Source organism: Nycticebus coucang, chromosome 18, assembly GCF_027406575.1.
Source record: "Nycticebus coucang isolate mNycCou1 chromosome 18, mNycCou1.pri, whole genome shotgun sequence".
NCBI lineage: Eukaryota > Metazoa > Chordata > Mammalia > Primates > Lorisidae > Nycticebus > Nycticebus coucang.
In genome coordinates, this window is record NC_069797.1 from 75,302,165 (window position 1) to 75,327,342 (window position 25,178).

Here is a 25,178-nt window from a genome sequence, read left to right on the forward strand (position 1 = left end):
GGCCGTGTTGGTGTGCTGCCTGGTTTGTGCTGCTTGCGGCGTTTCTGCAGGGTGCTCTGCTGCCCGAGGCGGCCTTTTCCCTTCTTGGCGCCGGAAGACGGCGGCCCCCAGCCCGCCCGAGAGTTCCGTGCGCGCAGCCTGGCAGCTCGGAATCCTCCGCGGCCGTCTGCCCTGACGGAGCTCACAGACGCCCCTGCAGGCGAACGTGGTCTCCGAGGGCATGCGGCCGCGGCCCAGAGCTTTCGGTTCTCAGAGGAGCCGGGACCTGGAGCCGAGGCTGCCGTGCTGGAGGTCCACGTCCCGCAGGTGCGTGCAGCTGCACCCGCCGGGACGTGCTCTTCCTGTCCCCAAGTGGAGAGGTCCCTTAGTGCAGGAGTCCACCTAGCTGGTGTAGAGATAGGGGTGGAGGGACACAGCTGCGCGGCTTCCCTTTCTGCCACCCTCCGCCCCCCGGTTTCGGAAGGTCCCCGGAGCAAACGGGTTTGGTGTGGAGCCCTTTGCCAGATTAAATGTCTTGCAGTAAGAAATTTGGGGGTCCTTCTGCCAGGAATGTAGGTTTCTTGACACCTAATACGTCGTATTTCCTTTTATCTTGTCGAAGGGCTTCTTAATTCTTTATCTTTCCCTTTTGTGTGAGTTGTAGGACTAGACATTCCATCCTGACAGCCCAAATAAGTTTCTTGGTTCGCCTCTTGCTTCTTCCTTTTGAGCTCACAGTTGCCAGAAAACTCTCGATGATTGTACCTTGCATGCTTTCGGTTTTTCAAAGCACTTTCACGTTGCCGTGTTTCTTTGATTTTAACAGCAGCCTGTGAAGTAGGCATTAGTATTTCCATGCTAAAGATGAAAAAATAGTTTGAAAGAAGTTTAAAGGCTGGAGTGGAACCCATTTCTGATCGCCTCCACATAGTTTCATGTTAAAATACTCTATTGGATTGTTGCCTAAAATTAGGAGGTGAAGATACTTGCTGCGAGAATACAGGCCCCTTTATACCCAGATCTGCGCAGTTGTATCTCCTGTCGGAAATCCTTCATTGGCTCACTTTTGTACTCTTGGGGGGAAGATCCACCAGGTTGGGTGTTTTGAGTGAATTAAGTGATTGAGTTTAGATCCCAAGTTCGTTTATCTTTCGCCTCCTTTTCTACCACCTCTCCAGAGGCATCCTTTGCTCCTCAGGGAAAAAAAACGTGCACTTTTGCAGTTTGTTACTTCGGTGCTGTGTATCTGGCACTACTAAGTTGTTTGCCTTGAATTTTCCTAATCCTATTGAGACAGTATTTTGCAGTTGAGGAAACTGAAGCACTTAGGTTAAATAACTTGTATAAAGCTGCACAGCTAGTAGGCCTAGAAGTTTGAAACCCTGCAAGCTCATTCCAGAAGCATGAGTTAGTCTGCCTAGCTTCCCTAAAATATTATACTGTCATTATTCCAATCTATTCCAAGGGCTTGGTATGCTTCCTGCCTTTCTAACTCAGGATTCAGCTCCACTCACATGTCTAGGATGTCTTCCTAGGACCACACTGCTTCATATTAGTGTAACAAGGCATGCTTGTGCTTGAAATCCTCTAATAATCTTATTGCATTTAGAATAAAATCTACTTTTTGTGGTCGGGTCCCCTGCCTTACCTGACCTCCACTTGAACTGCAAAAGGATGCCTCCAGCTCCCCTGCCTACTTCTTCTTCGCCCCTACCCCATCCCATGCTCTGCTCTGTCATTTGCTTGTCCCTCTGCAGTAGGGCATATGTTCCTTGAGAGCTACATCCCGAGTCTAAGAATGGTTCCTGATGCTCAGGTACTGGACAAATGCTTATTGAATGAGTTCTGTGAAGAGCACTTACCACATAGCATTGCAGTTTTATATTCCCAGAGATTGTGAACTGGAGAGCAGGATTGTCAGTCAGTGCCTGATACTCAGTAATAGTTGTATAAATAAATATTCCCGGCTGGGTGCCTGTATGTAGCTCAGTGGCTAGGGCACCAACCACATACACCAGAGCCGGTGGGTTCAAACCCAGCCTGGGCCTGCCGAACAACAATGACAACTACAACAAAAAAAATAGCCGGGCGTTGTGGCGGTGCCTGTAGTCCAACTTGGGAGGCTGAGGCAAGAGAATTGCTTAAGCCCAAGAGTTTGAGTTTGCTGTGAGCTGTGATGCCATGGCACTCTACCCAGGGTGAAATAGACTGTCTCAAAAACAAATAAATATTCCCACTTCCAAGAGATTTATGGCATAGAAAAAAATTCTTTTCAGGTCCTGCATCTCCAGTATGGAATGTATGTTTGGCCCTGTGCTGTGGTCCTGGCCCAGTACCTGTGGTTCCACAGAAGATCTCTGCTGGGCAAGGCTGTCTTAGAGGTACCAATGTCCTTGAAGTTTCTAAATTTTCACGTGTTAAATCTACATGCTTTTAAGTTCTGTGAGTTCAAAATACTTTTTCGACTCATAAAGTGTTTTTTAAAAAGTGATGCCAGGCTAGGCGCAGTGGTTCACACTTGTAATCCTAGCACTCTGGGAGGCCAAGATGGGTGGATTCCTTGAGTTCAGGAGTTTGAAACCAACCTGAGCAATAATGAGACCCCCATCTCTAAAAATATCCAGGTGTTGTTGTGGGTATCAATAGTCCCAGCTGCTTGGGACACTGAGCAAAGATTGTTTGAGCCCAAGAGTTTGAGTTTGCTATGAGCTATGATGCCATCGCACTCTACCCAGGGCAACAGAGTGAGAGTCTAAAAAAAAAAAAATGTCAGGCACTGTGGCTCACACTTATCTATAATCCTAGCCCTCTGGGTGTGTGTGTGTTGGGGGGGAAGAAGGCAGGATGATTTGTTTGAGACCAAGAGTTTTGAGACCATCCAGGCAATAGTGAGACCCTGTCTCTATGAACTTAAAAAAAAAATTAACCAGGTGTAGTGGCACTCCTGCTTCTAGTCCCAAGTATTAGGGAAGCTGAGGCAAGAGAGTCATTTGAGCCTGGGAGTTTGAGGTTACAGTTAACTATGATGTTATACTTTAGCCCAGGCAACAAAGTGAGACCGTCTCAAAAAAAAAAGCATGAAAAACTGAAGATGGCCACAAAGCCCCAAATATTTACTCTGGTCCTTTATCATTTGCTGATCTCTATTCTAAGACGGTCTTGCTTTTGCTCAGGCCAGAGTGCAGTGCTGCCATCATAGCTCAATGCCATCTCTTAACTCCTGGGCTCAGGAGATGATTTTCCCACCTCAACCTCCAGAGTAGCTGGAACGAACCAACTCTCAGATTTGAGATCTGGTTAGTTTGCTTAGGGTGGTCTTTAACTTCTGGACATGAGTGATCCTCCCACTTCAGCCTCCCTCCCAAACCTTTAGGATCACAGGTCTGAGACACCACACCCAAACTCCAGGACCTCTTTATAAGGGCACTATCTCATTGTGATGCAGCTACCCTGCTAATCCAAAGGCCCTCCCATCACATTTTACATTTGTCTATTTAGGAACTTTGGATGGACGCAAACATTCAGACCATATCATAGCCCTGTTTTTAGAAATTACTTTAAAAATGTATTTCATTTTTAAACTTTCGCGCCACTCCCCCTAGCTTAAGACCGAAGGCTTGCAGAAATGCTCTTGCTATGCTTAAGTCCAAGGGCTGAACAGAAAAATCAGAAGTTTAAGAATATTAACTACCAGTATAGGCATGGTGTTTCATGCCTATAATCCTAGTACTCTGGAAAGCTGAGGATCCCTTGAATTTGGGTGTTTGAGACCAGCCTGAACAAGAGCAAGACCCAGTCTCTACTTAAAATAGAAAAATTTAGTCAGGCATTGTGGTTAGCATCTATAATCCCAGCTACTTGGGAGGCTGAGGCAGAAGGATGCCATGAAGTTTGAACCCAGGAGTTTGAGGTTGCTGTGAGCTATGACACTATAATACTCTAGCCTGGGCAAGAGACTGTCTCCAAAAAAAAAAAAAATTAACTTTTGCAAAGCCATGTAAATGATGTATGATGTAAATTGAAGGTAGAATTTGGCATACACTTTTGGCATAAGATAGTCATAATTGCCTGTTCAGAAAATATCTGTTCCCAGCCCCCAGCTGAATGGGAGAACTATTTTTATCAATATGCACATTAATAGGCATAAAGGTACTTTTTTTTTTACTTATGGAATAAGTTTTATTTTTTTTATTGTTAACTAATAACTGTGTACATTAGTGCAATCAAGGGGTACAATGTGCTGGTTTCATATACTTTGGTTATTATTTCTTGCAGCATGTTTGCATGCTTGCTTTCAAGGCCCAACTGGGAAGAATCTCCCTTAAATAGACACATACTCAGTTTTAGCTATACAAAAAAAAAGCAATTACAGATCATGCTAATAGAGAACTGAAAATTATGGCAGTTAGTGTCCAAAACTTGCTTTTGCATAGCAATGAAACTGCCTTAGGTATAATGCGGCAGTAGGAAGCAGTGTTTTAAGTCATATCCAAGGCATAGAACCCTTTAATATTGAAATGAGCTTACCTGGTACAACTTGTTAAAATCTACCCTTTGTCACAGTAATCAGGTTATCACAAGAATTCACTTGTGATAAGCTTAAGCTTTCTACAGGTGATGTTTGTGTTGTTTTACAAACCCAGAAGTGTTAGTGCAAGGATGAAATGCAATATTCTCTTTACAGTATTAAACATAATTTTGAAATATCTTTTTAAATTTACTAGATTGGAGCTGGAGTCAGTCTCCCAGGAATTTTGGCTGCAAAATGTGGTGCAGAAGTAACACTGTCAGACAGCTCAGAGCTGCCCCACTGTCTGGAAATCTGTCGGCAAAGCTGCCTAATGAATAACCTGCCACAGGTGCATGTGGTAGGACTAACGTGGGGCCACATATCTTGCAATCTTTTGACTTTACCACCACAAGATATTATTCTTGCATCTGATGTGTTCTTTGAACCAGAAGGTAAAACTTTTGGGGTTCAATAGTAAGCTTGGTCAGAGATGCATTGTAGAAAAGTCTATTAAGAAGCTCTTCCCCCCCAGATTTTGAAGATATCTTAACTACAGTGTACTTTCTGATGCAGAAGAACCCCAAGGTCCAACTGTGGTCTACTTACCAGGTTAGAAGGTAAGTGAATAATTGGGCTTTACTCTCAATCTTATTGAAAAGGTAACTTAAGTTTTACATGCAATACCTAATTTAAGAATAAAATTAGTTTATCTGAAGCAAAACAGAAAAGGCATTATTTAAAAAAAAAAAAAAACAATTTATTTTTTTAAGTGCTGACTGGTCACTTGAAGCTTTGCTCTACAAGTGGGATATGAAATGTGTCCATATTCCTCTGGAGTCTTTTGATGCAGATAAGGAAGACATAGCAGAATCTGCCCTTCCAGGAAGACACACTGTTGAAATGCTGGTCATCTCCTTTGCAAAGGACAGTCTCTGAATTATACCTACAAGCTGTTCTGGGATAATGTCAATACTGATTAGCAATCTGGCACACTTCAGATTTCTTGAGAAAATTCTGTGCTTGAAGATAGTCAAATCTGTTGGCCTTAAGATTGTAATGTCACCTAGATAACATTGCAGGTAACATAACTGAAAAAAATTAAAACATCTACAAAGAAAAAGGACTTGGATTGTTCTTTAGTCATTCAAATAGGACATAAATTAGGTTGAGAAGGGAGTACTCAACCTTAAGAAAGTGCTACATCTTAAAGCATTGATTTTTAGGTTCTGAACTGGCATTTCCACTTTTTAACTTAGGAAAAGTTAGGTACTAAACATTTCACTTTCATACTATACAGTAACATTCACAAAATTGCATAGGTCTTTCAAATAATTGAGGGGAAAAAAGACCAAGACATATTCTGAGAAAAGCTAACACCAAGAAAACATTTTAATTAAACTATAGAAACAATGGTTATAGTACAGAATATTCATAATAAGCAAAAAGATACACCATGTTATATGTACTTACAAAGTTACAGACCATTTGCTTCCTTAACATTTTCCGTAAGTTCATACATGTAAATATGATCAGAGTTTACCATTTGGGAGGGAAGGGGGGAAAAAAGGTGTATTTATCATCAGCTAGATGTGCTCACTGTATGCTCCGTTATTTATATGCAAGGCCCGGGTGACTGGAAGTGCAGTTGTCAGGCATTTAATAAACTGGACAGCCATTTGTTTCTGCACGACAAGGCATCTTTACACAGGAGCAATCAGGAGAAAACAGGAAACAGCCAAGCACTCTGCACTGCAACACGCCACCTTAACAGCTAACCAGCATTACTCAACTGCTACACAACTGCGCCTAGTGCACAAAAATACATAAGAGAAGAGATTAGAATTGTGTTTGATAAACAATCCTCAAAAAAAAATCAAGTCTTTTCACCTGAAAAGTCTTTATACAAATTTGGGTTCAGATTTACCATTTAGATCTGAAAGTAAATAACATATACAAACAAATTTACACCAACTTTTGTAGGTTTTTAATTTTAAGGATTGAAGGCAATGTTGAGTCAATCTCTTGACAGCTTTAGGCTGTGTGTAATGGCTGCACGTTTCCTTAAAAGTCAGGAGGCCACAAATAAGGTTACCAATCTGTTTAATTTCAAACAAAAAAAGTCAGCACTATATAACAAAAACGAAATTTTACCTCAAATATCCAAATCCAATAATGAAATCTGAAGTCGTTCACCTCACTAAATTACAAGAAATTTGAATAACAGCAACAAAATGGCACATAAAATGAAGTTTGCCACCTGAGGCAAAGCTTAAAACAAGTTAAAAAGTTAGACAAATGTTACAAAATAACCTTTTCAATAGCCAGTTGCTTGTTCCAAGGACTCTTCTTAGATGGACTGAGTATGTGGTCCTTTTCCCCCAAGTCGCCATTAAGTTGCTTGCCGATACATCTAGGTTTGAAAAAAAACAAGTTCAGTTTACCTTCCAGTACTAGGAAGATACCAAAGTGCACATGGTTTCAGTTTCAGGCATGTACTTACTAAGGCTCTGGTGAAAGGAGAAGGGTACAATAAGGTTCCACCAGCCTTTATCAGGTTTTTTTTTTTAAAGGCCCAATTAGGAAATTTTCACAAATGCTACCACCAACATATACAAGTTTGAATTTATGTATTCTTGGCCAAATAACCAAGGTGAAAAAGGCAAGGTAAAGGGGAGAAAAAAAGAAAAAGGAAAAAAAAAAAGGGCTGTGTCCAAACAAAACAACTTGAAATTGGAATTAGCTTGTTTTTTAAAATTATTTCAAATGAAATATTTGGCAATTGAGAATAACTAATGCTTTAATATCTGTGCTACTTAGGGCTCTTTCCTTTTAAAAAATAGGACCAAACAATTTGAGAGTTAAAGACACACTATCCTTTCCCCACCCAGTGCAATACCTGTTAGCTTTCTTTTGGGGTTCCAAAAGTTCAGTGCTTCTTATTGCAATTCGTTTGCCACATCCATTAGAATATGAAGTCCCAGTCAGTACAACAATAGTTGAACTGATTGTTTTTCTCTAAGAGGATAGTGCATCTTTAACATTAAAGACAAACCTGCTCCAATACACGCCCACAGAAACTGGTCCCTGGAGGATCAGCCAAATCAGTTAAAATCTGCAATACTGGCCAATATTCTTTTATCAAACAGGAGACCGCAGCTTTAAAGGGGGAAAATGCAGACGTTGGATAAAAACAGCAAGAAATAGTCATTTTCAATAATAGGTCTCAAACAGTTCATGAAACAGCCATTATTATCTAGCTTCACACACATCCTCTCTGCAGACCCCTCTCTTCAGTATTACTCCCAAAGCTGAGCAACCTCAGGCAGCGCTCCTAACGTTAGGAGCCACTTCCATATTAGCACGGCTCAAAGAAACCTACTCCAAACCCCATTTACGAGTCAGGGTCCTGTGTCTCGGATCCCCATAGACATTACCATGTTCTTAAGAGGACACGGCTCCTTCCTCTTCGGGTGACTTGGGGGGGCTCTTGGATCGCGACCTGGACTTGGATTCCCTCTTGGACACCGGGGGAGGGCTCCTGGACCGAGACCGGGACCTGGACCGCGAGCGGGATCTGGACACCGACGAAGACTTGGACTTGGACCTCCGCGCGGATCTGGACTTGGAGGTCGAGCGGGACCGAGAGCGAGTGCGGGACCGGGACTTCGAGCGGCTGTAGCGCGACCGGCTCCGGGACCGGGAGCGGCTCCGACTCCGGGATCGGCTGCGGCGACGCCGCCTGGGGCTGCGGGCGGGACGGGCGGCGCGTCAGGGCCGAGTCCCGGAGGCCGGGCCGGCCCCGCCCGCGCCGCCATTATCTCGCCGCCAGACGCCATTTCCCTCGCCGGGCGCAGGGTCCCCGCCCCGCCCGCCCCCGCCGCCGCCGCCGCCGGGGAGCCGAGCGCCGGGGCCGCAGCTCGAGCCCCGCCCCGCCACGTGCTCCGCCCGCCGCCCTTTGTGAGGCCGCCCGGCCCGCGCCCCCGCCCCGCTTACCTGCGGCTCCGGCGTCCGTAGCCGCCGCCCCCGTACCTGCGGGGTGGGGGTCCCCGGCGGCTGTGGTGCGAGTCCGGGGGGCGGCCGTAGCGCGCCATCTGCACCCGGAGCTCGCGGCCGTCCAGCACGGCCCCGTCCATGGCGTCCATGGCGTCCTCGGCGTCGCGCTTGTCGTGGAAGCGCACGAAGGCGAAGCCGCGGGACTCCTTAGTGTAGCGGTCCCGCGGGATGTACACGTCGCCGACGCGCCCGTACTTCTCGAAGACGCGCCTGAGCGTGTCGGGCGAGGTGCGGTAGGTCAGGTTGTCCACCTTGAGGGAGGTCATGCCCTCCACATCGGGCGGGGGGCGGCCGTAACTCATGGCTGGGAGAGGCGGCCCGGAGCCCGCGAAGCGGCGCCGGCTTCCTCAGCTCTGGGCGGTGCGGCGCCGCGCCTCGTCTCTGGCGGTTGCCTTCCGCGTGGGAACGCTAGGGCAGGCCAGGCGAAAAAGAGGGCGCGCAAGCTCCGGAGCCCGGCGCACCTGAGCAACAATTGAGCGGGCGGCTGGCTCACGGCGCCGGTTTATAGTGCTCCTCACAAAATGGCGCCCGCGCCACCCGGAAATGAATCCTCTGATTGGCTCGCCGCGCCCCGCTTCCTAACGTCGCAGCCGCGCGCCCCGCCCTTGCCCCCCGCGCCTGCGCAGAGCCGGGCGGGCGGGCCGAAAAGAGCGGAGTCACCGCTGGCGGGAGGGGGAGCGGAATTTGCGGGCAGTTGGAAAGCCCGCGAAATGTTCTTTCCGCCTGCGAAGCAGGGAGAGAGAGCGCTCTGGCTGGAGGAAGAGGAGGCGCTCTCCGTCTGGGCCCCGCCTTCTTTTCGGGCCCTTGTCCCAGTTTCACGCAGCTTTTCGGCTCGGCCCTCAGCCCGGTCTCTTTCAGAACGGTGTCCCTCCCCCGTTGCCCTTTCGGTGTCCTCGGCCTTGTCAGACCCCGCTTGGTCGTCTCCAGGCCCCCTCCGGTAGTCCCCGACTGCCCTTCTGCAGGCTCCACTCCCCAGCCCCGTTCGCCCGAGCTCGCGGGTCGGGCCCGCTCCCCTTCCCGAGGGGCTGGAGCCCTCGCCACGAGCGGCTCGGCCCGGGGCGCCCGGGACTACAGCTCCCGGCGGGCCGAGCGCCCGGCCCCGCGGCGGCGGTCAGGTGGCCTGTCGCCTGACCCGCGGTGAGTCAGGGCCCGGAGGCGGGGCCGCGCGGGCAGCTGAGCTCGCCCTTGGCTCCTTAATCCCCCTCGCGGGCCCCTCAACCTGGAGCATCTGCGTTGCTGGAGCTTCTCCGAGCGTTGGGCTCTTCTCTTCTCGGACCGCATCGTAGGAATGTCCTAACTGCGGGTGGGGAGAGCTTCGCACTAAGCCCGGATTCTGATCCAAGAACTGGAAGCTCTGCTTCCTCGCTCCTGCATCTGCCTTCTCTCACCATCTCATTTTCTTTCCCAGGATTGTCAGTGGGTTCGCCCCGAGGAGAGCTGACTGCCCTGGGCTGCTGCTGACCTCCGGCAGAGCTGAGCCAAAATGTCCCCGGAATCTAAAAAGCTTTTCAACATCATTATTTTAGGAGTTGCCTTTATGTTTATGTTCACCGCCTTTCAAACTTGTGGAAATGTGGCGGTGAGTTGGAATCTGTTCTCCCTCCTTTGAAGTGCGTATCATGATTCCAAAAATGATAATAAACGTTAATTATATCTAATAGCGCGCTTAAATTGTATCTTTTATTTTCCCACCTAGTCTTCTTCGTTTCTTATGAGAATGTCTTGTGTCAGACATTTCTCCTGTATGAGGTGTTAAACGTTGCCATTGATTTCTACGATTTGATCCTGGGTTTGGGGCATTGACCTAGTTATTTTATTTCTTGTCTGTACTAAGCTATCTTTGGATAGCTAAGGAAATAAAACTTAAGGGATACTTAACAGCTGTCCCTGTTTTCTGTCATTGGTTTGCCTTCTCCAGTTCTGTCCTTTTTCTTTTCTCATAGTAGACTTGCAGTGTTAAGCCTTGTGAATTTTCACTTTAGTCTTCTTCTGGGTACTTGGAATCAAAAGGGAGATTGCAAAACGTTTTCTTTGATTAGTTTTGTCTTCCACACAGCAAACTGTCATCAGGAGTCTAAATAGCACAGATTTTCACGGCAGTGGATATACCAGGTATTGTACTGTTATGATTGATACTACCTAACATTTAACAGTAGTTGGTTAAAACCCATCAGAATCACCAGCAATAAAATATTGTGATTGAATTAGTGGTGATTTCTTTCTTTTCTTCCCTTATCTAGACTATTTGGGAGAACATAATAAAGTTTTGAGTTTAGGTTTTAGACGCCCTACCGTGGCCTTCCTATAGTGGAATTACACTGGCTTTGAAGTCCTGGCTTTACAACTTCATTGCTTTGTTATCTTAGGCAAGTTATTTCCATTAGCCCATTTTCTTTGCTCAGACAATCCATGTAAAGCCCTTGGCACAGTGCATGACATTGAATAAGCACTCAAGTATTGGCACAATCACATCTTCCAATCCTGACCAGATGTTTTATTTGATTCTTGAAACATTTGGTCTTCCTATTTTTATAATTTCATAACAGTTAACTTGCTTTTATCAGAAGCCTTTAGATTTTTGTTAGTCCCAGTTTTACAGATGGGGAAAATGAAAAGCCCTTCCCAAGACACTAGCATCTTGTGATTGGAGCTGGGAATGTATAATAATACATGCATATAAACACAAATAGGTTTCTCTTAAATTTATTTTTTAATTGACAAAAATTGCACGTATTTATTTTGTATAGCATGTTGTTTTGAAGTTATTCTATGTTGTTGAAAGGTTAAATTGAACTAGAAGAGGCTTCTTAATTTCTGTATAGTTAGATACTGGCTCATGGGACCTTTCACCCCACAACTTTTATTTTTTATTACCCGTCTTAAGCCTTGTATGTTTGAGAACAAAGAGACATTAATGTGCAGTTTCCTAAGCGGTTAATAATAATACCACAGCTTTTTGTAGTGCTTTGTTTTCATGTATATCCTGAAGAAGAAAAGAAAAAACATTCGATATTTGAGAGATTTGTTGAAGTCAGAAAAAGGAATTTAGTTTAGATTTATGAATAGAGGCTAATAAATGAATTCAGGACCCATGAAATTATTTTAGTCACACTTCGTACAAGTTGTACATATACACACAGAGGTACTAGGGTAGGGTCAGTAGTAAATGAATAATGTTTAAGTGAAACCATTAGGTTGAGTTAAATAAATTCTGGCTTAAGCAAGTTATAACTGTGCTTGTTATTAATAGCGGAGCAATGTTCTGCAGTTGCCAAGAGTCATAACCTAAGCTTGTGAACAGACTGATAGAGTAGGGCCTCTAAAGTCATGGGGTCCTGGCTTGATATTCACCATCTACAAAGTGGACTTGTGGCAAGTTACTTAAACCCACTCTATTTCAGTTTTCTTTTCTCTACATTGATGATAATAATAGTACCTCTTCCTGGAAGCTGTTAGGATTGAAAGTACTTAGAGTACTTGGCCCAGTGCCTGCTGTATGTTAGCTGTTACTATGATTTACCAGTACATTAAAAATGAATCGTCTGTCATAGGCAAACTGATTCAAAGACACATTTCATGGGACTTCAGTTTTGTACAAATGAAAACTTTAATATAGTATTCAGTTTAACGATATAAATTGTGACAAAAGAATATGAATGTTTAATGCAAAATCTGTAGACTCTAAGTAGATTTTAAACAAGTAAACTTTTGAGACTGCCTAAGGGTTTTGTTCTTTTTTTTTTTTCATTTGTGTGTTACATGTGCAGCATGGCAATTATTTATGGAGTATTCTCTGCTTCAAATTTGATTACGCCGTCAGTGGTTGCCATTGTAGGACCTCAACTGTCTATGTTTGCCAGTGGTTTATTTTACAGGTGAGAAGTGTAATCTTTCACTTATTTAATTAGAACACTTTCAGCATTTTTCAAGCACACGGCAAATTTGCAGTCTAGGACTGAATAAAAGATAGCAGGCTCTCTACTTGTTGCTCTCAGATTGCTCTAATGTGATGGAAGGTGTGTACCCTGTTTCCCCGAAAATAAGACATCCTCCGAAAATAAGACCTACTTACAGGAAAGATAAGACGTCCCCTGAAAACAAGACCTAGCGCATCTTTGGGAGCACACCTTAAAATAAGACACTGTCTTACTTTCGGGGAAACGGTATGTCTACTTATATTTTACTACTAAAAAATAGTATTGATCTCTTTCCACAAGGGTTGAAAAGAACATCCCATGAAATCTTACTTTCTATCACGTTGCCTAATGGAGACTCAAATAAAATAAACGTTTCTCTGGGTTCTAGAACTGCAGTTCCATTGTATGCTAAAATTTGGCAAGGGCTATTGCAAACCTGTCAAATGTCTGGTTTTACAAATTTGAAGTAGTAAATGAAGAAGCAAGTAGGTGGGCGAGGCACTCAGGCCTGTAATCCCAGGACTCTGGGAGGCCAAGGTGGGAGGATCCCTTGAGCTCAGGAGTTCCAGACTAGTCTGAGCAAGAGCAAGATCCTGTTTTTACTAAAAATAGAAAAATTAGCCAGGCATTGTGGTGGGTGCTGGTACTTGGAAGGCTGAGGCAGGACTTCAACCAGGAGTTTGATGTTGTGGTGAGCTAGGCTGAGAAAGATTCTGTCTCAAAAAAAGAAGAGAACCCTCAGAACTGATTCCTAGAAGGCATAATTGGCATTATATATTAGGTATTGTTTGACTGTAATACATTGACCTGTTATATTTTAGCATGTACATTGCCGTTTTTATCCAGCCTTTCCCATGGTCCTTCTACACAGCCTCTGTTTTCATTGGCATTGCAGCTGCTGGTAAGGATTTTTATTTTTATCTTCCCTATTTTCCTTTCCGAATCCTATCTAAGTATATCATTCATATGTTTAGCATGTAAAACTAAGTGACTTCATTTCCTTGACAAACTTATGGTTTGGATTTTAGTGCTTTGGACAGCACAGGGAAACTGCTTGACAATAAATTCAGATGAGCACACGATTGGGAGAAACAGTGGAATTTTCTGGGCACTCCTACAGTCTAGGTAATAATTCCTTTTGAAGCTCTATCTTTCCTTTGTTTTTTTTTTTTTTTTGTTACTCATATTTTAGGTTTGTTTTGTTGAAAATTCAGATCTTCTGGGCAGCGCATGTGGCTCAGTGGGTAGGGCACGCCCCCATATACCGAGGGTGGCGGGTTCGAACCCAGCCCTGGCCAAACTGCAATAAAAAAATAGCCGGGCATTGTGGCGGGTGCCTGTAGTCCCAGCTACTCAGGAGGCTGAGGCAAGAGAATAGCTTACGCCCAGGAGTTGGAGGTTGCTGTGCGCTGTGACCCCATGGCACTCTACTAAGGGTAACTTAGTGAGACTGTCAACAAAAAAAAAAAAAAAAAGGAAAGAAAATTCAGATCTTCCATGTTACATGACTTACGTTCTAGCTGAATGTGAAACAGATTCAAAATTTTTTTCTTTTTTCTTTATTTTTTTTTAGAGACAGAGTATCACTCCATCACCCTCAGGTGGAGTGCTGTGGCGTCACAGCTCACAGCAACCTCCAGCTTAGGCTATTCTCTTGCCTCAGTCTCCCAAGTAGCTGGGAGTATAGGTGCCTGCCCCAATACCCAGCTATTTTTTGTTGCAGTTTAGCAGGGACCAGGTTTGAACCCACCACCCTCAATATATGGGGCCAGCACCCTACTGACTGAGCCACAGGCACCACCCAACAGATTCAGAATTTTATAGAATTACTTGTAATGTATGGACCTACCTCATTGGAACTTTTGAATAATAAATAGAAAAGAACATTAACCTTCATGTATTTAGCATTTGCTATATTTTAGGGACTGTTCTTAATTTTATAATACATAATCCTCATACAACCTCATTGAGATGAAAAGCATTATTTTCATTCTACACATAAGAAAACAGACTCGATATATGACATTGTTATCTGGGCTTCAAAGGCCATATCCTTCCCACTGAACTCTACTACTTCCTAGCTTTTAATAGGTATCCTAATTCAGAAGTGAGACTAGGCTTGGTGTCTGTAGCTCAGCAGTTAGGGCGCCAGCCACATAGAACAGAGCTGGCAGGTTCAAATCCAGTTCAGGCCTACCAAACAACGAGAACTACAACCTGGGTGTTGTGGCGGATGCCTGTAGTCCCAGCTACTTGGGAGGCTGAGGTAAGAGAATTGCTTAAGCCAAAGATTTGGAGGTTGCTGTAAGCCAGAGTTGGAGGGTGTTGTGAGCTGTGACATCTTGGCACTCTACCGATGAGACTATAATTACACTAATACTGAACCATAGAGCAAATTACATACTTCTTAAGAAAGAAGCAAAAGCAGGGCGGCGCCTGTGGCTCAGTGAGTAGGGTGCCGGCCCCATATGCTGAGGGTGGCGGGTTCAAACCCAGCCCCGGCCAAACTGCAACAAAAAAATAGCCGGGTGTTGTGGCGGGTGCCTGTAGTCCCAGCTGCTTGGGAGGCTGAGGCAAGAGAATCGCGTAAGCCCAAGAGTTAGAGGTTGCTGTGAGCCGTGTGACGTCATGGCACTCTACCTGAGGGCGGTACAGTGAGACTCTGTCTCTACAAAAAAAAAAAAAAAAAAAAGAAGCAAAAACAGTCATTCTGCTTATGACTGTTGGATTTCAGAATCTTTCCTGGGGAGTTACCCAAATGAATGCTGCCTAAAATCGTCTTCACAGGGCTAAACAAATGTCTAGCTTTAAAGGTTATGTAATAAGAAACCGTATAAATGAATGATTTCTTCTCTAGGAAAGTATGTTAAAGTATCTGATTAGTTGCAGAGAACTAAGTCATGGATTTTTTCATAGATTTTTTTTTTATTATTTTATTTATTTATTTTTTTTTGAGACAGAGTCTCAAGCTGTCACCCTGGGTAGAGTGCCGCGGCATCACAGCAACCTCAGACTCTTGGGCTTCTGCGATTCTCTTGCTTCCATAGATTTTTCTTTTTAATTTAGAATTTTTCTCCAAAGCATTTGACCTTGTCTCTCAATAATCCTAAATTGAGATTTTTTTTGTTTTTGAAGTAGCATAAATTTGTTCCAGAGTTATGTTTAAATCACATGTTTCAATGTGAGTCAAGTCTTTTCTGAAGTGAATTTCTGAATCAGGTTACTGTCACATGGAAGGTGACTGAATTTCATCTGGGTCAGTTAAGTTTTCAGAGTCAGGGTGGAGTTGATACTTTTTGATGACTTGGGGCAGGTAGATACTTTAAAAATTATGTACGTTTCTTTTAACTAATAATGAGAATAATTATTTTTTAAAAACCATAAATATTAAAATGATATCCCAACATCTTCTTTTCCCTTTTCTCCCCCAGTTTGTTCTTTGGAAATCTGTACATATATTTTGCCTGGCAAGGGAAAACTCAAATATCAGGTTTGTTTTATTCGCTTTGCTTTATTTGGATATGTTGGCAGAGCATATTAGCAGTTCTATAGAAATATCCATTATTGCTTTATTCAAACATGGTTCGAATGAACCTTGGTACCTCACATCCTCTTAGATTTTAGTTTGCAGTAAGCCTTTTCCTTGGATCGTTATTACTACATATTAAACTGCGATTATAGTTTATGCCTATGCTCCAAGTGGTGTCTCAAGGTATACGAGAGGTTATGCTCTGTGTGAGCATGCTGGTCAATCATCAGAAGACTTCTGAATGCTTGGTTATTTTTTCTGTACACTTCTTGGGTTGAGAGAATGTGAATAAGCTCTTATGCTATTTTTCTTTTGGCTTATTAGTATTTCTTTAACTGAAAGACAAAGGTAGAGGTATCCTATTTATCTCCTCATCCTGAATTTTTACTGATACATTAAAGTAAAAATGAGGAAGCAGTTTGATGATTATAAGTAACCCTGGGTATAATACTAATTCTGGAATTATTTGGCCAGTGTTAGCTAGTTTCTTCTTTTTTCTCCTTAGAGAGTGACCGAAGAACAGTGTTTATTGCCCTAACGGTGATTAGCCTTGTGGGGACAGTTCTGTTCTTTCTTATTCGGAAACCAGATTCTGAAAATCTCCTAGGAGAAGATGAATCTTCTGATGACCGGGACCTGGAAGTCAATGAGTAAGATGTTGGGAACATTCCTTTTTATTTTAAAATAGGTTTTGAGTAGATTTAGAGATTACCAATATGTTTGGCCCTGCCTGATATCTGATACTCTTCATAGGTTGCTAGGGGCTGACCTGAAGGGAAAGTTTTAAGCAAATGAGAAAAGGAATATGATACATGGGATGCTGTGAGGGGGGCAAGAAAGAAAAGGCCCACTGAGCAATGGAGGTGGGAAAAAGATGTGCAGGGGATTCCAGCGTATTCCCAGTTTTGCCACTGATGAGTGTAGGCCCTTCATGTCTCTGGCTTCAGTTTTCTTATTCAATTTAGCAGACGTCTTACGTGCACAAGGATATGGGCTTCCACTGTGAAACAGAAAACAGTCTTTGCCTTAGGTACTTTTTGTGATCCAGCTCTAATGTTGTCCAATTCTGTGGTGTGACTGAGTGGCAAGGCCATCAGTTGTCACAGATGAACCTTGGTTGCAACCAAGCTCTGGCTTACAGTACCTGGCTCTTACAGTAACCTGTGCAAGCTGTTGAAACGGGGAAGAGAGTATACAGCCCTACTTTTTTGTAAAAATTGTGTAATAGATTACCTGAGCACATCTCTAAGGCATTTTCTCTGTAGTATCATCTAGATTTGGGGAAGGGGAAATGAGAAATTAATCTTTGCCACCCTCATTTTGCTTTATTTCTGAATCGATAAATTGTGACAGTTGCCTTATAGCATTTTATGTATCACTAAAACTTTTTCCTTGAGCATTCTGTGCTGCCTTTTTTAAATTCAAAAAAGGGTATAAAACTTTGCAGTCATTAGAGCATTACATGTTCAGAGCTTGCCCTAAGTCTGTTGAAGGTCTGTGGTAGTTTGGTTTGGATGCACCAGCACATCTCGTTTCATTGCTTTTCACTCTGTCGTGGGGTGCAGGTATTGTGCTTTTTGCAAATGAAAGGCTGTGGAACCCTTGCCTGCATCAGGCAGGTTTATCAGTGCCATCTTTTCAGTAACGTGTGCTCACTTTGTGTCTCACATTTTGGTAATTCTCACAGTACTTTAAACTTTCTCATTGTTATAGCAGGGTGATCTGTGATGAGCAGTCTTGGATGTAACTGTTGTAATTGTTTTGCATGGTGTCCACAAGATGGTGAACATAATTGATAAATGTTGTGTGTGTTCTGACCACCCCACTAACTGTTCTGTCCCCGTTCTCTGAGACACAACCATATGGAAAATAGGCCAATTAATAACCCCACAGGGATCTCTGAGTGTTCAAGTGAAAGGAAGAGTTACATGTCTCTAATGCTAAATCAAAAGTTAGAAATGAGCTGGGCTTGGTGGCTCACGCCTATAATCCTAGCAGTCTGGAAGGACAAGGCAGGTAGATTGTTTGAACTCAGGAGTTGGAGAACAGCCTGAGCAACAGAGAGACCTTGTCTCTACTAAAAATAGAAACAGACTGGGTGGTGCCTGTGGCTCAAAGAAGTAAGGCATCAGCCCCATATGCTGGAGGTGGTGGGTTCAAACCCAGCCCCAGCCAAAAAAAAAAAATAGAAACAAACTAGCTGAGTGTTGTGATGGGTGTCTGTAGTCCCAGCTACTGGGGAGGCTGAGGCATGAGTATTGCTTGAGTCAAAGAGGTTGAGGTTGCTGTGAGCTATGATGATGCCGTGGCACTGTACCCAGGGCAACAGAGTGAGACTGTCTCAACAAAACAAGACCAAACAAAATTTAGAAATGATTAAGCTTAGTGAGGAAGGCATGTTGAAAGCGGAGACAGGCTGAGAGCGAGGCCTCTTGGGCCACACATCAGCCGCGTTGTGAACGCAAAGGGAACTAAAAGTCCTTCCCCAGGGAGCGTGTGAATGAGAAGTAAGTGAAACAGCTTTATTGCTGATGTGGAGAAAGTTTGACTGATCTGGAGAGATCAAACCAGTCTCAATAGTCCCTTAAGCCAAAGCCTAATCAGAGCAAGGTCCTGACTTTCTTTAATTCTATGAAGGCTGAGAGAGATGAAGAAACTGCAGAAAAGTTTGAAACTGGCAGAGGTTGCGTGAGGTATAAGGAAGGAAGCCGTTTCCATAACTCGAAAGTGGAAGGAGGAGCAGCAAGTGCTGATGTAGAAGCTGCAGCAGGTCCTCCAGAAGGCCTGTGTCCCTCCGTGAAGGCACCATCTGGGACTTCATAGACGGAGAGGAAATGTCAGCGCTTGACTTCAGAGCTTCAAAGGACAGGCTGACTCTCTTAGTAGGGGGCTAATTGTAGCTGGTTTAAGTTGAAGCCATTCTTCATATTCCACTTTGAAAAATCCTAGGGCCCGGCTCAGCGCCTGTAGCACAGTGTTTACGGCGCCAGCCACATACACTGAGGCTGGTGGGTTTGAACCCAGCTCCAGCCTGCTAAACAATGACAACGGCAACAAAAAAAATAGCCGAGTGTTGTGGTGGGCACCTGTAGTCCCAGCTATTTGGGAGGCTGAGGCAAAAGAATCGCTTAAGCCCAAGAGTTTGAAATTGCTGTGAACTGTGACACCACAGCACTCCACTGAGGGCGACATAGTGAGACTCTGTCTCAAAAAAAAAAAAAAGAAAAGAAAATCCTAGGGCCCTTAATAATTATGCTAAATCTACTTTGCCTATGCTCTATAAATGGAATGACCAGTCCTGGATGACAGCACATGTGTTCACAACACAATTTACTCAATAGTTTAAATTCAGTGTTGAGTCCTACTGCTCAGAAAAAGATTCCTTTCAAAATGTTACTACTCATTGACAATGCACCTAGTCACCAAGAGTTCTTTTTTTTTGGTTGCGCTTGGTGGAGGGCCGAAGCATCATATCTCACAGCAACTTTAAACTCTTGGGCTCAAGCAGTTCTCTTGCCTCAGCTCCCAAGTAGCAGGGACTACAGGTACCTGCTTGTTTTTTAGAGACAGGGGCCCACTCTTGCTCAGGCTGGTCTCAAACTCATAAGCTCAGGCAATCCACCTGCCTCGGCCTCCCAGAGTGCTAGGATTATAGGCGTGAGCCACCACTCTCAGCCTAAAGAGGATTTCTTTTTTTTTTTTTGGCCAGGGCTGGGTTTGAACCCGCCACCTCCGGCATATGGGACCGGCGCCCTACTCCTTGAGCCACAGGCGCCGCCCCTAAAGAGGATTTCTTAAAATCTACTCCTGGTGAAGAACCTGTGAACATTGTTGAAATGACAACAAAAGATTTAGAATATTATATATACTTAGTTGATAAAACAACAGTAGAATTTGAGAGGACTGACTCCAGTTTTGAAAGAAGTTCTTAGGGTGGCGCCTGTGGCTCAGTGAGTAGGGTGCTGGCCGCATGTACTGAGGGTGGCGGGTTCAAACCCAGCCCCGGCCAAACTGCAACAGAAAAATAGCCGGGCGTTGTGGTGGGCGCCTGTAGTCCCAGCTACTTGGGAGGCTGAGGCAAGAGAATCGCTTGAGCCCAAGAGTTGGAGGTCACTGTGAGCTGTGATGCCATGGCATTCTACCGAGGGTGATAAAGTGAGACTCTGTCTCTATTTAAAAAAAAAAATAAGTTCTACTGTGTGTGAAATGCTATCAAACAGTGTTGTATGCTATAGAGAAATCTTACATATTAGGTTATTAAGTATGAAATGTCTGATTTCCTTAAGTGCTAAGTTTGACAGTTGATATCTATGACATTTCACTTTGACACTTCTTGTATTATTTTTATTGTGAAGGCACATCTTCATTCTTTCAAACACATTTGTCTTGTGATTATCTTTCACATTTTTTTTTAGAGCAACTTTTGTGAAACCAAGGATAAGTCAAACTTTCATATTATTTTCCAATATGAATTCTGTTATGGAACTAATACAGCACAGACAGCTTGAAATATCGATGAAGTGTTTGGGAGGGATATGGCTAATGAATGTGCATTGATGGCTTAAGAAGTTCTGTTCCGGGGATTTTAATCTTGAAAATGGGCCACGTGGGTGACCTGAGACCAAGGTGTATAATGATGAGCTGAAAGCTGTAGTGGAAGCAAATCCATCTCAACCTATGTGTGAACTAGCAGCAAGGTGTGGTGTTACTACTCCAACAATAGTGGAGCATTTGAAACAAAGCAGCGAGGTAAAGAAGCTGAATAGATGTGTTCCACATGAATTAAATCAGAAGAGAAGTCATCTCAACTTGCCTTTCTCTGCTGTCATGACAATAAGGCGAACTATTTCTTTTTTTTTTTGTGTGTGTGTAGAGACAGGGTCTCACTTTATGACCCTCGGTAGAGTGCCATGGCCTCACACAGCTCACAGCAACCTCCAACTCCTGGGCTTAAGCGATTCTCTTGCCTCAGCCTCCCGAGTAGCTGGGGCTACAGGTGCCCGCCACAACGCCTGGCTATTTTTTGGTTGCAGTTCGGCCGGAGCCGGGTTTGAACCTGTCACCCTCGGTATATGGGGCCGGCGCCTTACCGACTGAGCCACAGGTGCCGCCCTAAGGCAAACTATTTCTATACCATACTGTCAGTGATGAAAAATGGATACCTTTTACATTGTAAGTGTCTGGCGTATGGCTGGATAAAGGTGAAGTGCTAAAAGACAGTCCAAAATCAGATACTCATCAAAAAAAGGCTAGTGGTGACTACTGGTCCAGCACTCATATTATCCACTACAGCCTCATGAAACCTGGTCAGTTGATGACAGCAGATGTCTACTGCAGTCAAGTGGATGACTTTACACAAACAATGCTGCTTGAACTACAGAACTGGACTTGGAAACTCTGTCATCCATGGTATTCACCAGACCTTGCACCAACTGACTGCTGCTGCTTCCAGGCTTTGGGCCACTTCTTGCAACAAACTGTGGAAAACGTCTTTCACAATTTCATCACTATTCACTCTAGGCCTTTTTTTTTTGATATAGAGTCTCAAGCTGTCACCCTGGGTAGAGTGCTGTGGCGTCACAGTTCATAGCAACCTCAAACTCTTGGGCTTAAGCGATTCTCTTACCTCAGCCTCCCAAGCGCCCACCACAATGCCCGGCTATTTTTTGGTTGTAGTTGTCATTGTTGTTTGGCAGGCCGGGGCTGGATTCGAACCTGCCAGCTCTGGTGTATGTGGCTGGTGCCCTATCCACTGAGCTACGGGCACGGACCCCACTCCAGGCCTTTTAGGTGCTGGCATAGACAAGCTACCCATTAAGATAGCAAAACTAGGGGTGGCGCCTATGGCTCAGTGAGTAGGGCGCTGGCCCTATATACTGAGGGTGGCAGGTTCAAACCCAGCCCTGGCCAAGTTGCACCAAAAAATAGCTGGGTATTGTGGTGGGCGCCTGTAGTCCCAGCTATTTGGGAGGCTGAGGCAAGAAAATCACCTAAGCCCAGGAACTGGAGGTTGCTGTGAACTGTGTGATGCCACCGCACTCTACCGAGGGCGATAAAGTAAGACTCTGTCTCTACAAAACAAAACAAAACAAAAAGAAAAAAAGAGCAAAACTATGTTAATAGTTTAAGTGTTTACTTTGATTAATTGTACTTCTGCTTCTTTTTTTGGTGGGGGCAGACAGGATCTCACTCTGTTGCCCAGGCTAGAGTGCCATGGCATAGTCTAGTTCACTGTAGCCTCAAACTCCTGGGGTCAAGCAATCCTCTTGCCTTAGCCTCCACAGTAACTGGGACTACAGGTGCCTACCACAACACCTGGCTACTTTTTCTATTAGTAGAGATGGGGGTATCAGTTTTGCTCAGGCTGGTCTTGCACTCTTGAGCTCAAGGGATCCTCTTGCCTTAGCCTTCCAGAGTGCTAGGGTTACAGGCATGAGCCACCACTCCCAGCCTTTGTATTTTTATTTTGACATTAACAAAAGATATAGGAGAAATTGACTTGGCTAGTAGCATAAGAAAACTTTCTCACTGTAATTTTATTAACAGTTACACTGGGAATAATAGTATCTCATTTAATTCCTGTAGGTAAGTGGTAATGTCCCTATTTTACAAATGAGGAAATGGAATGTAGAGAAATAAAGCCACTTGTCTAAAGGCACATGACTAGTAAGTGGCAAACCCAGGACCATGACTCCAGAGCCTGGGTGTGTAACCAGTAGATGCTTCCTCATCCTAGCCATGTCACAGAGGGTATTAATGGTTTTGAGGAGTTTTAAGAACTTGCCTTTTTTGTATTAGGGCTGGTACAAAATCAAGTACTCACAGGTTATTTTTACAGTTTGAAAATAGCAGAATAGAGGGCATTTCTTGTCTGAAGTGTCATTTATGAAAAAGATGTGTGGCACGGCTCCTGTAGCACAGTGGTTAGGGTACCAGCCTCATACACTGAGGGCGGTGGGTTCGAAACCAGCTTGGGCCAGCTGAAAATAAAATAAAAAAGTAAAAAGATGTGTATGAATGCAAGAATGTGCAGTGAGTTTACTATGAAAGACGTTGAGAATAAAGAGGGACCCAGGTGGTTCTTTAAACATTTTACCTGCAGCAACAGACGTGGGCCATGAAGGGACACCGTGGAGCAGGGAACAGGGAACACTGAGGGGCATTGGAAATATTTGCCAGACCGCCTAGAGCAGTGGTCCACACCTTTTTGGCCCTGGGGCCCAGTTTCATGGAAGACATTTTTCCACAGACTGGGCTGGGGAATTCTGTGCTCCGCTCCTACGAGGCCCCGCAGGCAGGTCTGGGGTCTGGGCGTTGAGAGATTGCCGATGCAGATAAAGAGGGACAGGGTTTTTACAAACTTCAGTGAAAATGTGATAGGATTTTTGTTCTCTTTTTAATTTTCAAGGGAAAAACTTGTTTTTTCATTTTATTTTCTCAGGTCTGCCCAGAACAACATGACAAAGGCAGTAGATGCATTTAGTGAGTATTTTCTATACCTGAAATGTGAGAACTGTTCAGAACAGAGTTAGCATTTGCTTTTCCCCTTTTCCTGAAATTGGGCTTGACGACCTCCAGGTTTGCATTTTTCCAGGAAGACTGCCCTGAAATACATTATCCTCTTCACAGACATCTCCCTAACACGGGGAGCTGTGAGGGATGGATAATAAGAGACTCCCTCTCTGAGCAGGTGTATGAGGGAGGAGGGAGGAGTCTGCAGACTCAGGTTCTCTGTGGAGTTGGGAATCCGCTGGGAATTTTCCCCAGGAAGTGAGAACAGATTGTTGGCCACTCCTCAGAGCAGGACGGCAGCCCAGGGGCTCAGTGGCTGGTCAGAGCAGCTGAGCCTCATCCGTGAAGTGTTCTTCCTGGCCAGGATCTCTCTCCACTCTTGGTTTTACTTCATGGCATTCTCACCACCATCCTATGAGTATTCTATAATCTGCTATTACTGTATTACGTCAAATACACAGAAGAGAAAACTGAGGCTTAGAGAAATAATTTACCCAAGGTCAACCAGCTAGTAGGAGACTGATCTGGGACTCGAGCCAGTGAGTCTCAGTCTGGATATCTGTGGTTCCCTCAGAAACAGGCCACAGTGGTTCGTGGTCCCAGCCAGTCCCCATTGCTTCTGCCTGGACTCTTGTAGTTGCTCTGTTTCCGCAGAGAGGGAATCTGCCTGAAGCAGTTACTCTCCCATAGGGAGCAGCTTTTGGGGGCCACATCCTTCGAGTAAGTCTGGTAGGCCACTGGGCCTTCATGATGTAGTGGCCCTTAAGTACTTACAATTAGCTTTGGGTTGGAGGGTACTTTTTTTTTTTTTTCCCAGACAGAATCTTACTCTGTCACCTCAAGGTAGAGTTCTGTGGTGTTATAGCTCACAGCAACCTCAAACTCTTGGGCTCAAATGATCCTCTTGCCTCAGCCTCCTGAGTAGCTGGGACTACAGGCACCCTCCCTCCACAACACCTCGCTATTTTTAGAGATGGGGTCTTCCTCTTGTTCTGGCTGGTCTTGAACTCCTGAGCTCAGGCAATCTGCCTGCCTCGGCCTCCCAGAGTGCGAGGATTACAGGTGTGAGCCACCATGCCTGGCCCTGGAGTGCAAATTCTTGATCTAATCTGCTGTGACCTGGCCTGGATCTAACCCCATCTCTAAAAATAGCCAGGTGTGTGGCAGGCGCCTGTAGTCCCAGCTACTTACAAGGCTGAGGTAAGAGGATCCGTTGAGCCCAAGAGTTTGATGTTGTTGTGAGCTATATACAAAGCATGCCAATTCTTGGCCTGGAATTCCTATAGCCTCTTTTTTTTAGAAAGGGCCTATGGATGTGGCACTTTGAGTCTTGCATACATAGTGTGTTTTCAGGAATATGTTCATAGGGCGGCGCCTGTGGCTCAGTGGGTAGGGCACCGGCCCCATGTACCAAGGGTGGCGGGTTCAAACCCGGCCCCAGCCAAACTGCAACAAAAAAATAGCCGGGCATTATGGCGGGCGACTGTAGTCCCAGCTATTCGGGAGGCTAAGGAGAATTGCCTAGGCTCAAGAGCTGGAGGCTGCTGTGAGCTGTGACTTCACAGCACTCTACTGAGGGAAATAAAATGAGACTATTAAAAAAAAAAGGAATACATTCATAATTATAAATAGGGCTACAGCCTTGACTCCTCTAGCGAGAGGGGATGTTACTAGTGTC

General features: G+C 44.5%; 3 protein-coding genes across 13 annotated transcripts in view; 2 read left to right on the top strand and 1 right to left on the bottom strand.

The window, feature by feature from the left end:
• The first annotated feature begins 3 nt into the window (after positions 1 to 3).
• On the top strand, positions 4 to 6,600 carry METTL23 (methyltransferase like 23). 3 transcript variants are annotated; one of them, XM_053568767.1, is made up of 5 exons: positions 4 to 306; positions 2,256 to 2,360; positions 4,704 to 4,941; positions 5,022 to 5,106; positions 5,260 to 6,600. In XM_053568767.1, exons 2-5 carry the CDS (start codon positions 2,277 to 2,279, stop codon positions 5,423 to 5,425), a joined length of 573 nt encoding a protein of 190 aa, XP_053424742.1. In that variant the 5' UTR covers positions 4 to 306; positions 2,256 to 2,276; the 3' UTR covers positions 5,426 to 6,600. The 3 variants fall into 3 exon arrangements, with proteins under 3 accessions (XP_053424742.1, XP_053424741.1, XP_053424743.1); XM_053568766.1 differs by lacking the exon at positions 4 to 306 and adding an exon at positions 470 to 1,795; XM_053568768.1 differs by lacking the exon at positions 4 to 306 and having other exon boundaries at positions 2,272 to 2,343.
• SRSF2 (serine and arginine rich splicing factor 2) lies at positions 5,848 to 9,014 on the bottom strand. Of its 5 annotated transcripts, XR_008375514.1 has the most exons (4): positions 8,483 to 9,014; positions 7,542 to 8,234; positions 6,800 to 6,899; positions 5,848 to 6,295 (listed from the first exon to the last, which is right to left on the bottom strand). XR_008375514.1 is itself a non-coding variant. In XM_053568765.1 (3 exons), exons 1-2 carry the CDS (start codon positions 8,842 to 8,844, stop codon positions 7,931 to 7,933), a joined length of 666 nt encoding a protein of 221 aa, XP_053424740.1. In that variant the 5' UTR covers positions 8,845 to 9,014; the 3' UTR covers positions 5,848 to 6,899; positions 7,924 to 7,930. The 5 variants fall into 5 exon arrangements, 2 of the variants coding, with proteins under 2 accessions (XP_053424740.1, XP_053424738.1); XR_008375512.1 differs by having other exon boundaries at positions 5,848 to 6,899; XR_008375513.1 differs by having other exon boundaries at positions 6,800 to 8,234.
• Positions 8,638 to 25,178, top strand: part of MFSD11 (major facilitator superfamily domain containing 11) — a 28,624-nt gene continuing 12,083 nt past the window's right edge. For 2 of the 5 annotated variants that reach the window (XM_053568759.1, XM_053568760.1), the window contains exons 1-9: positions 9,692 to 9,845; positions 9,951 to 10,121; positions 10,599 to 10,654; positions 12,310 to 12,417; positions 13,281 to 13,360; positions 13,488 to 13,584; positions 15,891 to 15,949; positions 16,494 to 16,638; positions 23,430 to 23,470. In XM_053568759.1, coding sequence (XP_053424734.1) covers positions 10,026 to 10,121; positions 10,599 to 10,654; positions 12,310 to 12,417; positions 13,281 to 13,360; positions 13,488 to 13,584; positions 15,891 to 15,949; positions 16,494 to 16,638; positions 23,430 to 23,470 — 682 coding nt within the window. In that variant the 5' untranslated portion in view covers positions 9,692 to 9,845; positions 9,951 to 10,025. The other 3 variants (XM_053568756.1, XM_053568758.1, XM_053568757.1) reach the window with 3 other exon arrangements.

Coding starts and splice junctions, on each gene's coding strand:
- METTL23 (XM_053568766.1), top strand. CDS start 1,745: ATGTTCCTTGAGAGCTACATCCCGAGTCTAAGAATGGTTCCTGATGCT. Junction 1,796..2,255: donor GAATGGTTCCTGATGCTCAG/GTACTGGACAAA, acceptor AATTCTTTTCAG/GTCCTGCATCTCCAGTATGG. Junction 5,107..5,259: donor TCTACTTACCAGGTTAGAAG/GTAAGTGAATAA, acceptor TATTTTTTTAAG/TGCTGACTGGTCACTTGAAG.
- SRSF2 (XM_053568765.1), bottom strand. CDS start 8,844: ATGAGTTACGGCCGCCCCCCGCCCGATGTGGAGGGCATGACCTCCCTC. Junction 8,235..8,482: donor TACGGACGCCGGAGCCGCAG/GTAAGCGGGGCG, acceptor TCCCGCCCGCAG/CCCCAGGCGGCGTCGCCGCA.